Below are 16,775 nucleotides of genomic sequence, written 5' to 3'. Positions count from 1 at the left end.
GAATTTCATACATGTTGCACTGGTTACAAATTAGGATATAGCTATTTATTTTGAAAAATAATCACCAAGAGCTTACTATGCATCAAGGTACTCTGGGGCATAAAAAAGCGAGCGTTCCTATTGGTGATGAACAGTCTACTTGCAGATATAAGACAGTTGCATGAGTAATGATGACACAAAGAGGTATCTGATGAATATAACGTAGCAGGATAAGCAAAATGGCATTAGAAAACAGGAGTAAAACGAAAGGGAAGGATTCTGAGAATAATATTTATAATGAAACTAAAATTGTCATCTGAAGCTCAGATGGCAGCAGAAGCACTCCGGATAGAGTATAGAACATGAAAGAAGACCAAGGACAGGACAGAAGTATCTGGGGTGCACACACCAGGCGAGTATGTCCAGACACTGAAAGAGGATAAGCAGAGGAAGAGAACAACAGGAGAGGTAAGAACTAAAAAGGTGGTATTAGGTCCTAAAGGGTATTAAATACCAAGCTAAAGAGTTTTACTGCCAAGCTATAGAACTTTTATCAAATGCCATTTTGGGAAGACTGATTTTTAAACCACACTCCTAAAGGATCTTTTCTTAGAAGCAATTCATTAGTGGTTAGCATGGAATCTCACTGTGGCATGGAATAAAGTACAGTACATGGGTAATGGCTCCAGAACGACCAGAGCACAGCTCGGCACATTACCACTCATCACCTGAGTGATCTTGGGAGGGTTACCTAACCTCCGATAGCTTTCATTTTCTCACCTGTAAAATAGGGCTAATGATGTGTATTTTGTAAAGTCAATATGAGGATAAGATGCCTGACACATAATATAGAGTCTCCTAAAATGTTAGTTCTCTTATTTTAACTCATTGTAAAAACTGCTTGTAAATTGCATGGTATGTGAATTGTATCTCAATAAAGTCACTACAAAAAAAAAAAAAAAAAAGCCCATGATGTTTATTTTTCACTAATCCAAACTATCCTTTCTCCTAATTGGTATTAAGTAGGGAAATTACATTGAATATAGCAGGTGAGGTTCATCTGCAAAGTGGAAGACATAAGCCCCCTAAGGATTTAAAAAATTCATTCCAGTTTCAACACACAGTTGAGTAAACTTTCAAAAATGATTGTGAGTCAAGGAAAATTTAATTTTATGATTATATCCATTCACAATTTTTTCCCTTTAAAACTTTCTCTCTCCTAACCCTGAAATAAACTTTCTCCTACAGTCAGACTAATTTCTAAATATGAGTTCTACAAATCTGTTGATGCAGACTGTGGAGTAATACAGAGAACAGATTAATACATGGCCTTAAACTGCTCTGTCTGGTCAAATTCTTTATGTTCAGTGACGCTGAGGACAGAGATCTCATTAAATAATCACAGGCATTGCAATTCTAAATAAGAGAATTGTAATTTTTCTTTCTGAAGTCAATTCCATGACTAATTTTGCATTTGCCCATTCATTTGCCTTCAAAACTGGCCTCAAGTCCTACTCAACTCCATCAAGCCTTCCTCAAACGACAAAACACACTGAATCTACTACTTGCCCTAGCATGCTGCATAGTCTACCCTAAGATGACCACAAGTGTCCCACCAGAAACTGTGCTTGGTACCTGGCCTATGCCATTTCATTTGAATGTTACATGAACACCAGGAGGCTGGAATTACGGCATGCAGGTAAAGAAACTGAGACGCAATTACAGCTAAAGTGATATGGCTGGTAAGGTCCATCCAAAAGCACTGTCCAGCTTTTGTCCACCCCCAAAGCTGGCTCTCAACCATCATGCCTCACTGCCTCTGCATTGGGAGGGACTTATAGTCACTTTGTCATGTGGACTGTTGTTGAATGAATAGGTCTTGTCTGTCCAACCAACTTGATCACTGTATGGTGTTCCACATACGGTGACATAATAGACATGGAAGAAATATTTTATTGATGATTTTGATAGCCTTTTGTCTTCCTAGGTCATATATTTCCACTGGAAACCCTTAAAGCATTCTTAGCCTATATTGTGTTAACGCCATTTGCTGTTGCCTAACTCTTCTAAGAAAACAACAGAGAAAGTAGCAGTCTTTCTACTGCGTACCAGGAAGAACAATAAGGAGGGGTGGAAAACCAAGTTTGCAGGATAAGAGGATTAAATGAGAAGCTACTCAAAGAATGTTGACAGGAGATTATTTAAATGGGGGAAGGGGTGGGCAGCAGAGCTCCTTTAGAAAAGTAGCTGCAGTGGTTCACCTCAGATACAGTTCTTCTTAACAACTACTCCCAACAGGTAATTCTGTCATATGCTTCATGCATTTAAGTGTGAACAAAAGTCTGCATTTGAAATGGTAACTGATAATAAAGGCAATCAAGAACCTTTGTCTTTCACAGAGTAACCAGAGATTCTTTCTCAAATCCCACCCATTTCAGATATGAACTGGACTTCAGCAGATGACTTATTTAGTACAATAAGCTGCTCCCATTTCAGCTCTAGTACAAAGACTAGAGGATGAAAGAACACACTGTGAGAAACAAAAGGACAGTTGTGAGGGAAAAGGAAAATAAAAGTATGTTTTTGGTACTGATGACTTCTTATGGTCTTCTACGAAAGAACCATGTCTTCAAAACATCAGTAAAAATTAATACATGCTGAGACCTGTACTGTCCAATGAGGTAGCCACCAGCCACACATGGCTACTGACCCCCTAAAATGTGGCCACTCCAAATTGAGATGGGCTGTAAGTATAAAAAACACACCAGATTGTAAAGACTCAGTACAAAAAAAAAATGTAAAATATCTCAATAATTTTGTATACTGATTGCATGTTGAAATGATATTATTTTAGATATACTAGGTTAAATGAAGTAAGTTATTAAAATTAATTTTGCCTGTTTTACTTTTAAAAGCCACTGGAAAAATTTAAATTATGTATGTGACTTGTATTATATTTCTCTTAGACAGTACTGGTACAGATGATGTTGCAGAAAAAACAGAGAAAGAAACTCTCAATTGTGACTCAGTAGACTTAAGGTCTGTCAGTCCTTCGTAACAGCCTGCTATAGATAATTCCTTTCTCCAGAAGATGGGTATTTTTGGTGCAATATAAGCATGGGGCTTAAAATCACAGCAGCCTGGGTTTACATTTGATCTGTGCACTGACCAGCTCTGAAATCAATGACATAATCTCCAGTAAGTGACTTAGCTTGGGGCAAATATATCTTCTAATCCTATTATGAGGGTTAAATCCAATAATATAAAAAGCCCAGCATTTTAAATGGCAAACATTATGATCCAAGAAAATTTCTGTGACATGCTTTTAACATATTTTGGTGGCACTTCATTTAAAAAAAAAACAAACACTAGTAATATTAGTGGCCTCATGGTTGCTGTTTGTAAAGACTTCAACTTCTGAATTTTAATGAACTGTACTTTTAGGGAAAATTATAACATCTTCATCTTCAGAGATCTTTGGGAAGGAAAGAGGCATATTATTTCTCTTGGAAAGTATAAGTCAGGAAGTTGAGCAGGAAGATAGGTGAGTTTAGACTATTTGTAAAAGAGAGGCTAATCTACTTGGAAAACTCAACTGAGTGATATTGAAGAAATCATGTAACATTTCCGGAATACTGATTTCCTCATTTATCAACTGCTGGTGCTTGACTAAATGATCTCTGAAATCCCCTTCAGCACTAAGGCTCTCGTTGACAATGAACCTAGAGGTCAAACATACCCACCCTTTTCAAACATACACACCCCTCCCTCTCCTTCCTCCCTCCCTCCCTTCCTCTCCTCCTCCTCCTCCTCCTCCCTCCCTCCCTCCCTCCCTCTCTCTCTCTCTCTCTCTCTTTCTTCTCTCCCCTCCTCCCTCTCTCTCTGGAGAGCCTTACTCTGTTGCCTAGGCTGGAGGGCAGTGGCAAGCTCACTGCAGCCTCCACCTCCCAATCTCAAGCGATCCTCCCATCTCAGCCTCCCAAGTACATGGAACTACAGGCTCAGGCCATAAAAACTGGCTAATTTTTGTACTTTTTGTAGAGACACTGTTTTGCCATGTTCCTCAGGCTGTTCTCAAACTCCTGAGCTCAAGTGATCTGCCCACCTCAGCCTTCCAAGATGCTAGGATTCCAAAGTGTGTGAGCCACAAATATAAATTTACATTCACTGCTTTCAAAGGTATCTAGCCTACCAGTTTATTCTTATTTCTCACCATCCTCGCAGAATAAGAATTAAAGTCTAGTAAGGGTGCTTAATAGACTCTTTTAAGAGTGCTTCCTGACAAGCCTTCTGTAACAACTCCTTGCCCAAGCTGTTGTCCTATAAACTTCACAGACCCATTCTCCCTGCCACAGACATTTCCTCTCAATGCATCTACCTACATATCCTGATTAGCGCTGAATATGTTTAGAAGCCAGAGTTAAAAAGAGAAAACTCCTTTTCCCATCTTCAACTCTAAATTCCAGTTTAAATGCTCTCACTTTTTTTTAACTAACATATTTGTTAAATCTGAAAAAGGCATATAGCAAATGAATGTGTCATTTAATTCACTGTCAAAAGTAACAAAAATGATCTGTAACACAATTACTTATGGAATGACCTGCTGACTTGCTGGTTAAGGTTTACCAGGAGTAAACAGGATTCTTAACTAGGAATTTTACTTTCTGATCTGAGGATTAAATAAACCATCTCCAGCTTTCCCCCAGGAATGCATGTGACTTTAAGAAATTAATTTTGCTTTCTGTAACATAGCCTGCTTATCGCTAACAAGAATTAATAATTACATGCTCAAAGGCATTGTGACCCCACCAGAAAAGCTCGGTACAAGCATGAACTATTAAATCTCAAATTGGCACATCTCACAGCAAAAGCAGACATATTAACAACGCAATGTTGAGGTGAAATTTTGAAGAGGCAGCAGTTTCAAAAACACAAAAGAAAAAAAAAAGAAGGCCTTATTGCTACCCAGTGACCCAGTAATAGGGCATTTTTCTTCGTTCTAGAAAGCCTTGCCTTCCATGTGCTAAAGAAAGCCAGTCTGGAAGATTATTTTACAATCAGCCCAATTCTCCTAGTTACTCAAGGAGAAAATGTTAAGGGGTATTTCCCTTTGTACAGGATCACCAATAGCTAAGATCTTTGACTGCTTTTTCAATTCGTGGTGATGTAAATTAAGAGATTTTAGACAAAAATAACTTTTTCCAGCAGTGAGAGCACTATTTTGTAGCATTACTAATTAAGAGCATAGACGCTGTGGAGTCAGATTATAGTTCTATTGCTGTTCTGCTTGTACCATTATATACAAAGGCCTAACTCAATCCAATGTGTTCCTCCATTAGGGCCCGCTTTGTTCAGTAGGGCCTGTGTCTTTTTCAGCAAGAATCCATGCTCTTCCCTCTTCTTTTTCCAACGAGCTTTAGCCCAGGGAGACTGGCAGTGGCAGTTTCAGCCTTCATCCTCACCATCTTTTTAACACCTCTCCGTAGGCCCCAGGCAGCTGTCATGAGGACCTTCCTCAATCCAAGCCCAACCTGCATCCCTTTCTAATGTGTTGCAATAAATAAATACATTTCTAAATGTGTGATAACCCAGGCAGTCTTAGCCTTTCTGAGTGTGTCCAATTACTATAATAGATTGATACCCTAAGAATATAAGGCTAAACTTCTGAAAAACTGTGTCCTATTTCAGGTCTCTTGACCTGTTAAGAACAAGCAAACATGAAAACAGTTTAGGTTTGTGGCAAAAAGTAACATCAAACAAATTAACACTCCAAGAGATGATGCAACTGTTACCTGGGGAACACACTGAGAATAGCATAGCACTTCCTTTCAGAGATTGGGGTGTGTTTCAATGACATAATGGACAACTGCTGCTTCCTCCAGCTAACAATATAAACCAGGCAATGAAGGATATTTTCAAAGCACCCACCTTGTTGAGGACATCTCGCTGGCAGCCAAGATAAAGATTGGGAAGAATTCGGGTTGGCCCAATGTTGGCAACAGGTAAGCAAGGCTGAGAAATGCAGGAAGGGACTAGAGTGGATTTTCCTTCACAGAGGCCAGGGAAACAACGAGAGAACTCAGCAAACCCACCTAAGAATAAATATTATAAAATTATGTAAAATTATGCCACGCACAAGTAAAAACCAGCGTTCTGTGAACCGCTCAGCTAATGTTTTAAAACAAAAATTGAACCCATGGATCCAAGTGGATGTCACTGCATACCTATTCCTGGCTACAGCTTCTAATGCTAAGACTGAAGCATAATCCAGCACTATGCTTGGCTTATAAGGCCACCATGGAGATAGGCAAGTCCTAAAGGCACTTAAAATGACTCCTGTCTCAGACATTCTCTTCATCTTCACATACCCTACAACATTTGCTCCCCACTCCCGATGCAAATGTTTTGTGGAACATAAAGAAGATTTAAAGTTAGTAGCAAGTAACCAAGCCAATAATTCACAGAAACAAAATGGGGATATAAGAAATGAGAACTGAGTCTGAATGCAACTTCTTCGAAATAAAATTAAGTTAAACATTCTTTCTACAATCAGCTTTAAATCTTTCTACCATACAAATTTTTTTTATTGCAAAGGTACCATAAACATACTCCCACCTTGGGATTCCCTCGGCAGTTAGTCAAGGTCTCTATAATTACCACTGATGTGTGGAGAGCTCCTGTTCATCTCAGCAAGTACTATAAAGAAGTGCTGGCCGGGCACGGTGGCTCAAGCCTGGAATCCCAGCACTTTGGGAGGCCGAGACGGGTGGATCACGAGGTCGAGAGATCGAGACCATCCTGGTCAACATGGTGAAACCCCGTCTCTACTAAAAATACAAAAAATTAGCTGGGCGTGGTGGCGCATGCCTGTAATCCCAGCTACTCAGGAGGCTGAGGCAGGAGAATTGCCTGAACCCAGGAGGCGGAGGTTGCAGTGAGCCGAGATCGTGCCATTGCACTCCAGCCTGGGTAACGAGCGAAACTCCGTCTCAAAAAAAAAAAAAAAAAAAAAAAAAAAAAAGAAGTGCTGACAGACTAATTGCTTAGGGTTCAGGAAGGCTTTGTGGCAAGATGACTGGACTCAGAATTAGAAGAATTCATTTTTTTTCTAGTCCTGTCCTTATAATGATCTGCTCCATGACCTTCACTAAGTCACAGTCTTGCCACACTCAAGGGACTGAAATCTATATAGCCAAAGGAGGTGCTTTCACTCCCTCTGGGAAAAGAAAAAATGAGTAAGGTATTTGCTTTCCAACCTAAACATTCCTTGTTATCCAAACCCAAACACAGGAACCAAACAGATTCTGATAAATTTTCAGATAAATGCCTTGTGATTTGAACCCTCATTTTCCACTAAGTCCGAACCAAGGAGATTTGTTTGACAGGAGATACTCATATATTTTTAATATTAAATTAAAAAACAAGGCCCAGCTTGACGGCTCACACCTGTAATCCCAGCATTTTGGGAGGCCAAGGCGGGTAGATTACCCGAAGTCAGGAGTTTGAGACCAGCCTGGCTAACGTGGTGAAGCCCCATCTCTACTAAAAATACAAAAATTAGCCAGGTGTGGTGGTGGACACCTGTAATCCCAGCTCCTTGGTAGGCTGAGGCAGGAGAATTGCTTGAACCCGGAAGGTGGAGGTTGCAGTGAGCTGACATGGCACCACACTCCACTCTAGCCTGGGCGATAGAGCTAGACTCTGTCTCAAAAACAAAAAACAACAACAAATAACATGTTAAGTGTTATTAGAAGATAGTACCTTTTTAACTGAGCCTTGAACAAGACCCTGAAATCTCACTGAAGTATTTATCTTTATCTCCTTGAGTTACATTGTATTAGACTTTCCCCCACTTCAAAACTGCTAGAAGTGCAGGAAGTTGAGAGGAAGTCATCTTTCATTTTGCCTTGCTCAACTCAGGCATAATTCAGCCAGACGCCTGTCTCCACTTGGGCTCCGTGTAGGGTCCTCAATGCCACAAGTTAGAATGGTATGCAGTTGACAACTATATCACCTGCAGAATGTAAAAGAGTGGCCTGGCCTCCAACTAAGTGTCTGTCTATATATTTTTTAACACACAAGCAGTGAAAGTTCTTCCACTTACTGAAGTTCTTAGGGTAGCCTGATGGGCTGAATCCATGGATCCATTCTAGAAATCACAAATTCCTTTGTGGCATAGGCCCTCAGGATCTATACCTTATAGTTTCATGGTTTCATTTCTTACCATTTCCAATTATGACCTCCAGCCACACAAAACTCACTGTTATTTCACAGTTCCATGTTGTTCTCTAGTCCAAGAATACCACCCTCACGCCGCCCCATGCATGCACACGTAGAAGTACATACAGCATACACATGTGGGCAAGCCCCATGATCATACAGCAGAGAAAGTAAGAGCACAAGCCTTGTACGGGGAGTTCCTGTCCTGGCTTTACCACTTTCTAGGTGTCTGATCCGTCAAGCTACTTAAGCCCTCCAACTCTTAGCTTCCTCATCTATAAAATAAGGATAATGATCACACCTATCTCACAGAGTTATTGAGAGAATTAGGAATTAGTTAATATATCACAACTATTTTGCGCCTGGCATAAAGTAAAGCACTCAAGAAGTAGCAGTGGTTGTTTTTTTGTTACAGTGATCAGACACTCAGGACCTACCACCATCTGTGAGGCCTTCCTCCGCCTTTGATCTGCAGCTGATTGCTTAGCTACACCTCCTTAGGATTCATCTGAGACCCAAGTAGAAAAAGGAATGCCTGGTAAGGTTACATTTCCCAGTGTGCCCAAAGCACTAGCAACCAGCAAGGGGCTGACAGACAGGATAGTGGTCCAAAAAGCAAGAGAAATATTGCATATCCTAGCTCCCTGAAAGTCACAGCATATATTAACATATTAAAAGCTCTGAAAAGCATCTTCAAAGAAACTGGTTTAATTTATTGAAGTCTAGTAAGTTTCCCCAAACTTACCTGACCATGGAATCCCCCCTAAAATATATCAATAGCTAGTGGAATTCACACTTATGAAATGCTACACTGGGGTGAAAGCAACTACTGAAATGGAGTCAATAAGAACTCCTACATCTACAAGTATAACCCACAGACAGTCTCAAAGAGAAGGGGATCAGCCAATATTGGTATATGAGTACCCACTGTTTAGAATTTATGCTTTTGTTTCTATTCGTGTTTAGTTTCTTTTCAGTCTCTCTAATTGAATAATACAGTCATTATTTAAAGTGAGTTTTTTCCCCCAAGGTAGTTATAAATGTTAAAGATTCTCATCATTCTTTCCTTTTCTTACACCTACCCAACCTAACAACTGACAAGCACTATTTTAATTATAATTTAATTGTATGATGTTAAATTTTAACGTCTGTTAACATGTAGTTCTGGTGTTTCTTTTTTTTTTTTTTTGAGACAGGGTCTCACTCTGTTGCCTAGGCTGGAATGGCACAATTTCGGCTCACTGCAACCTTTGTCTCCCAGGCTCAAGTGATCCTCCCACTCAGCCTCCCGAGTAGCCAGGGCTACAGGTGAGCACCACCACACCTAGCTAATTTTTGTATTTTTTGTAGAGGCAGGGTCTCCCTCTGTTGCCAAGGCTGGTCTTGAATTCCTAGGCTCAAGTGATCTGCCCACCTTGGCCTCTGCTGGGATTACAGGCATGAGCCACTGTGCCCTGCCAGTTCTGGTGTTTCTCTAAAGAACTGTTTTCATATTTTTTTCTCTTCTGGTTCTAAAATAGTTCATGGAATGCTTGTCATTTAAATCCAACAAAACGACCTGGGAAACATGAAAAAAGCCCCATCTCTACCAAAAAATGCAAAAATTAGCCAGGTGTGGTGGTGTATTCCTGTAGTTCCAGCTACTTGGGAGGCTGAGATGGGAGGACTGCTTGAGCCTAGGAGGTTGAGGATGCAGTGAGCTGTGATCGCACCACTGCACTCCAGCCTGGGTGACAAAGCGAGACCCTGTCTCAAAAGAATACATACTGACATACATACATACAACAAAACAATATTCCAGTAAATGTTCTCAAAGAGAAACCAGAGAATCCCAGGAAATGCCACTTGAATTCCATTTTAACCTTATGTACTCATAAAACGTACTGAACATTTATTGTGTGACTGACATCACCCTAAGCACTCTATAGGTATTTACGTACTCTTACAACTCTGCTATGAGGTAGGTGTTATGTAGGTGTTATTACTATTCCCATTTACAGATAAGGCTCAGAATCATATCATATAGGCTGACTCACGTAATAAAGGCTCAGAATCACGTAATATATTAATTACAAGAGCCAGGTTTTAAGTCTACTTTTGCAAATCCTACAGAATTAGCTTCGACTCTCCCTTGAATGCAGGGACAGCCTTGTTGATGATATTCATGGGGTCCCGGCCTCCCCAGCTGTGATCAGAATAAAAAGCCCATGGCCCTCTCCCAAAGTGATGGAAGAGCTTTGCTTTCCCAAAGCTATATCGCTCAAAAGCTTCAATGAGGGAGAAGAAAGAAGATCTGACAAGACCAGAGAAAGGAGAATCTCTTTAAAGGCAATTTAACATGACACCAATAACAAAGTTTACAGATGAACTAGGTGAAAAGCAAATATGGTCACTGGTTTGTTCATGACCACCATTTACAAGTTGGTAGTAAAGCTGAGGCTATGTCTTGGCTTTCAGGTTACCCGCCACAGGACAACTTTCAGAGGAGATTCAATTCTGCAATTATCATAAACTGAGCCATTAGCCAGGCTGTTCAAGGTCCAGCTCCATCATTAATTAGTACAGTGATCCTAGATCACTTTACCTTTGGTGAACCTCAAAAGTAAGTGTGACTCTAGAAAATTCTAAGACAGAGAACAGAAATAAGAGAGAGAAAGAAACCATTATTCAGCCTCAAAACAAAAGAGCTAAACGAAACAACAACACTACATTGTAAAACACATTACAAAACAAAAAGAAGCTTGTTTTTCACAAATCTTTTCAACTGATCTCTAGAACAAATGCAAACAAATATTTTTAAAAATTTAGCAGATTTAGCTGCAATCAGAACATTCATTTAGTGCTCAGTTTGGCTTGAAATGTCCCAAACTGTGGCTCCCAGTCACTTCCAGAAAACACTACCTCAGCCAGAGTACATTTTCCCTGATCTTTATCTATGACAATGTTCCACTCTGCTGACATCCTCCTTCATTGACAGTTTTTTCCATTCACTGACCTTTCATTCACTGCTGCACTCTAGTGACTCCAGTTTCATTTCATTAATTAACAACAGATGAGACACTGCCCGATTTCCCTTGAACCTCTGAAAACTGTCTGCGGCCTCACCAGCAACTCAGTTTTGAAACATGTTGAAATGTCCCTCCTCCTTTCATAAGTTCTCTTACAACCAAGATCTACTTCAGAAGAAAAGTTCATTTATGCAAACTTTCTGCTCTAAATGGCTGATGGAGACACAAAGTGAAGTGTCCTCTTATCTGTCTTTGACATAACTTTGTTGTCCCATGGGCTCCAAGCTAGATTTCATTACAAGATGTAACATCAGTTCACAGTAAATCTGCTATTTACTGTGAAAAGCAGTACCGAAAAGCTGAAAAGCTTCTTGAAAACATTTTTGCAGATTTTAAAAAGTCATCTGAAGACCTGACTCACTGTCCAATCTTGCCAAGTTTCTGCTATTCCTAATTTTATGCTGTTTATCATCTGGGAATGCAGAAAACAGAGTCATAGTAACTTACATGTTTTTCCCTAACACGGACCTGAACCTAAGAATGACTGTGTCTCCCTACCTGGAAGTATCTATGCTAAGAGACAGGAAGACAAATAGACACTTCCAGCCTGCTGAGAAACGGGGATGGACAGTCCCTGCAGGCAGAAAAGCATCTTGGCCTCACAGGCAGCCAGACCGCAATGCTAAAACCCATATTTCTGGTTTGTTAGTCTTCCATAAATCCAACCAAAAGAATGCATGTTTACAAATAAAAAACACAGATACTACTTTAAACAGATAAAACATTTGGTATCACTTCGAAGGCATTCCTGATTTAGATAACACCTTGTCCTAATTCAGCCATGAAAACATTTTCCTTAAAATCGCCTCCTGCACAATTCCAATCATAAATATGATTTTCTGTCAAAGTATATGTGAATCACCATTCCATTTTGGGAGGAAAAAATCTGCCAAGTAAAATAAAATACATGTACAACTCTACTAAACAATTCCCATTAGTCACTCTTTTCTCTTCCCTCTCACCCATGCAATCGGTTATACATCACAGTATTTTCTTAAAATGAAAGTATATTTACAAAATGAACAAAAGTAGCACTTTATTGTGGCTTAGTGATATTCTTAAAATGTTTTTAAGGCCAAAGTTCTAAAAACAGGTCCCTATCCTTTTCGCTAAACTAGAGAGAAATGGCAATTCCATGACTTTAAAGATGGTTTCCTGGAGGGAGAGCGGAGGACCTTTCCACCCCTTCAGACAAACAGGGAGCAAGTCACTAGAGATTTATCAATTGACAGAGCTGCCTTCAAGGAAGGCAGAATCAAAGAGAATTGCCCTCCCACCCTATATTGTGAATGGATTCCATGGTTATACAAAGAAATAACATTGATACAAAAGTCTACTTTATAGAGGGCATTTTTCTAAAAAGTTATATGCAAATTTAACTTTTGTATTTTAAATCATCTGCATATAGTTCATACGGTTTCACAGGTTTTGAACTATGCAGTTAAATTCTTTTGTAGTTCTCATGTAGTGTAATACCTTGGTAAAACAAAACTCCCTTTTTGTAACATAAACACAATCCTTTCATTTGCTTATTTTAGAAAACGTGTGAAAAACTACAGTACACCTGCACCTGCAGAGGACAGTTCTCTCTTCTCTCCATACTGGAAAGAAAATCTGTTGCTTTACTATCACACACAGGCGACAACTCTCACATCCAAAATGGAAAATACTGAAAATGTTTATTTCGCAGTAAAGTACTTTAATTGCTCTTAAGAGTAATTCTGTTATGCCTTAGTCTGACACGTCTGATTTAGGCAACTTTGTTCTCCAGACACTCAAAAACAGACTAAAGTATGGTTAAAATTATTCCAGGATCAGCAGACAGTAAACATGGAGAGTTGAAACTAGTTGAAGAAAAGAAAAAGAAAAGCAACATAATTTCATACCCCTAAAGAAAGCAAACAAAATATGCAACTAATTTTCAATGTAGATATTTTGATCTGGATAAGCCAAGCCACACAGCTTTGGTAAATTATTTCTAGGAAGGTAGAGAGTGTGGCCTATTTTCCACAACATTAGCAGCATTCCATCTCTTTTCCACATAGCCAACTCTCCAATGAGCTGCACTACAGAGAAAAATCCCAAACGATCTAAAGCATTAATTTTAAGCTCTTATTCCATCCACCCCCAATCTACTGGAGCACAGACCAAGAGGAGAGTGGATAGATATGCATTTCTGTGGAGACCTTTCAGGAAGGTTGACAAGTAGCTTACAGCTCACAAAACTTCTCATATAAAAGATGCCTCCATAAAAGCTCATCCTATATTAAACAACTCTATCACATGACACAGCTGGGAAATGGGAAATTCTATCTAATTTTGGTAGTTATGACATATACAACAAATGAATGAAACATTTTCAAAGCACGAGCACACAAATCACTAAACAGTAAAATTATGCAACTCATAATTTCTTATGACTCAGAATATCCAGATCTTATTATAACAATATAATATCTAAATCAACTCAATCGGCAACATCCAGATGTGTTTGTTATTCTAGAAGGAAGAGTTCTCAGAAGATTTAAAGTGATAACAATTTTGCTGATCTTTTAAATTGGCAATACATAACTATGCCCAGAAAATAGTACTCTTAAAACAAACACCCTGAAACAAACAAAGATTGTTCTAAAGAATGTAACCAGAATAACCAATCAAAAAGAAGAAAGCCAGAATCTACCACGTGGCTGAATAAAGTTAACAAGCTCTGTAAGTAGGAGAGCCAAAGTCACAGAGACAATCCTGTCTAGTCCCTGGTGACCTTAAAATAGGAAAGAGAACAGCCAAGGCAACAGTATCCTGGAAGTTCCTGAGAAGGAAGGAGTTAGAAGAACTCTACTTCCATCAGCACAGAAAGAGAGGGTTATTAAGGAAATCACATTTGCTCATTTTCTTTTTTCTCCCTCTTTCACTCAAGCTGGAGTACAGTGGTACAATTTCTTTTTTCTTTTCTTTTTTTTTTTTTTTTTTTTTTGAGATGGAGTCTCACTCTGTTGCCAGGCTGGAGTGCAGTGGTGCAATCTCGGCTCCCAGTTAACTGGGACTACAGGCACTTACTACTCAGCTAATTTTTGTATTTTTAGTAAAGACAGGGTTTCACCATGTTGGCCAGGATGGTCTCGATCTCTTGACTTCGTAATCCCCTGCCTTGGCCTCCCAGAGTGCTGGTATCACAGGCGTGAGCCACTGCGCCTTGGCCAAGTGGTGCGATCTTGGCTCACCGCAACCTCCAGCCACTGGGGCTCAAGCGATCCTCTTGAGTAGCTAGGACCACAGGTGCACACCACCATGCCCAGATTTTTTTAAAATGTATTTTTGGTAAAGATGGAGTCTTGCCATGTTGCCAGGCTGGTCTCGTGCAAACTCCTGAGCTCAAGCAATCTGCCCACCTTAGCCTCTCAGAGTCCTGGGATTACAGGTGTGAGCCAACATGTCCAGCCACATCTGCTCATTTTAAACTGAAAACCAAAGATTTCCCAGTTTGTCCTTTTGGGCTTCACGTCCCAAACATCAATCTAACATTCTCAACCCTCTCTGGTCATTTCCACTGGAAAGACCTACTGACAATTTAAAAGTAAACTCAAAGCCCAAACCCCTGTCTCTTTCCTTCGGTGCCCCTATTCACCTCAGCACCGTTGCTGCAGGCCCCTGGGCAGCACTTAGCCAGCACCTGACACACTGATTCTCCTCCATCGCTGCCTTCCTGTCTATTTACACCACCCTAGTCTTCACACTTCAGGCTCACATGAATTCAGTAACAGCCTTCTCTGACCCACTTACTGTTTTTTCTACCTCAATTCCACTCTGCTATTAGGTTAAGCATTCTAAAATAAAGAATTTATTTTTAAACTTTCAAATACAGTACCCACAGAATAAAATCCAACATTCTTAGCCAGACAATCAAGATGCTCCATAATCTGGCCGGGCGTGGTGGCTCACTCCCACAATCCAGGTGCTTTGGGAGGCCAAGGTGGGAGGATCCCTTGAGCCCCCAGGAGTTTGAGACCAACCTGGGCATCATAGTGAGACCCTGTCTCTACAAAAAATAAAAATAATTATGGAGCATGGCAGCATGCACATGCAGTCCTCACTACTGGGAGGCTAAGACAGGAGGATTCCTTGAGCCCAGGAGGTGCTGCAGTGGGCTATGGTCACACCACTGTACTCCAGCCTGGGCAAAAGGGCAAGATCCTGTCTCTTGGTTTTTTTTTGAGATGGAGTTTTGTTCCTGTTGCCCAAGCTAGACCATAATGGCGTGACCATAGTTCACTGCAACCTCTGCCTCCCAGGATCAAGCAATTCTCCTGCTTCCACCTCCCCAACAGCTGGGATTACAGGCGCCCACCACCACATCCAGCTAATTTTTGTGTTTCACCATGTTGGCCAGGGTGGTCTCAAACTCCTGAGCTCAGGTGATCCACCTGCCTTGGCCTCTCAAAGTGCTGGGATTACCCGCATGAGCCACCACGCCCAGCTGATCCTGTCTCTTGAGAAAAAAAAAAAAAAATCCTTCATAATCTAATCCCAATCCAATCCAACTTCCAGGCTAATTTCCTCTACCGCCACTCTACATGCACCAGACAAATTAGTCTCCTTACTGTTTTCCTAACACATCTGTGCTTTCCCACCTTTAAGCCTCTGAAAGTTCAATCTTTCCAATCCATTTTACATTTCCTTCTAAGCCACAGACAAGCACAAGTTATACCTCTTCTACAGCAGTATGTTCCCAAAATCCACAAAATACATTTTGCACCCAAACCCTCTAAAAACCTATACATACTCATCAGTAAGACAAAAGTTTCATGATATTATCTTCCCTAATTCTGTTGCATTAAAAAAAAAAAGGCCAGGCGCGGTGGCTCAAGCCTGTAATCCCAGCACTTTGGGAGGCCGAGGCGGGTGGATCACGAGGTCAAGAGATCGAGACCAGCCTGGTCAACATGGTGAAACCCTGTCTCTACTAAAAATACAAAAAATTAGCTGGGCATGGTGGCGTGTGCCTGTAATCCCAGCTACTCAGGAGGCTGAGGCAGGAGAATTGCCTGAACCCAGGAGGCGGAGGTTGCGGTGAGCCGAGATCGTGCCATTGCACTCCAGCCTGGGTTAACAAGAGCGAAACTCCGTCTCAAAAAAAAAAAAAAAAAAAAAAATCTCCTTGACCTGCATATCTAGACGTGGTTTTGCCAGCTTAGAGGCTCTATAAAATTTATACCAATCATTTGAAATTTACCATGGGCCTAGTAACTGTGAAACGATTGTGTGTGTGTTGTGACCTGTCTTACTTCTCCAGCTATTGTGAGCTGCTTATGAATAAGAATTATGTCTTGTACTCCTTTGTAATCGCCTCAGCATTTAGCATAGTGCCTGGCACATAAGCAGAATTCAATAAATGTTTATTGAATCCTTCCTTGTTACAATGAATAGCTGTTGATGGACATAAGTCTTATATATTTTTGGTGTTCCGAAGGATTTCCTGATTCATTCAAAGCCAGAAGCTATACTGGTGTG

The 16,775-nt window shown here is 40.4% G+C and overlaps 1 protein-coding gene across 2 annotated transcripts in view; it reads right to left on the bottom strand.

Annotated features, from left to right (window-relative positions):
* DUSP16 (dual specificity phosphatase 16) overlaps positions 1–16,775 on the bottom strand; it is a 96,543-nt gene that overhangs the window by 23,214 nt on the left and 56,554 nt on the right. For both annotated transcript variants that reach the window (XM_039461586.2, XM_039461588.2), the window contains exon 4: positions 5,908–6,071. In XM_039461586.2, coding sequence (XP_039317520.2) covers positions 5,908–6,071 — 164 coding nt within the window. The remainder of the gene's footprint in view (positions 1–5,907; positions 6,072–16,775) is intronic.

This window comes from Saimiri boliviensis, chromosome 7 (assembly GCF_048565385.1).
Source record: "Saimiri boliviensis isolate mSaiBol1 chromosome 7, mSaiBol1.pri, whole genome shotgun sequence".
NCBI lineage: Eukaryota > Metazoa > Chordata > Mammalia > Primates > Cebidae > Saimiri > Saimiri boliviensis.
The sequence above is the reverse complement of the archived record's forward strand: the minus strand, read 5'-3'. Positions and strand labels throughout refer to the sequence as shown.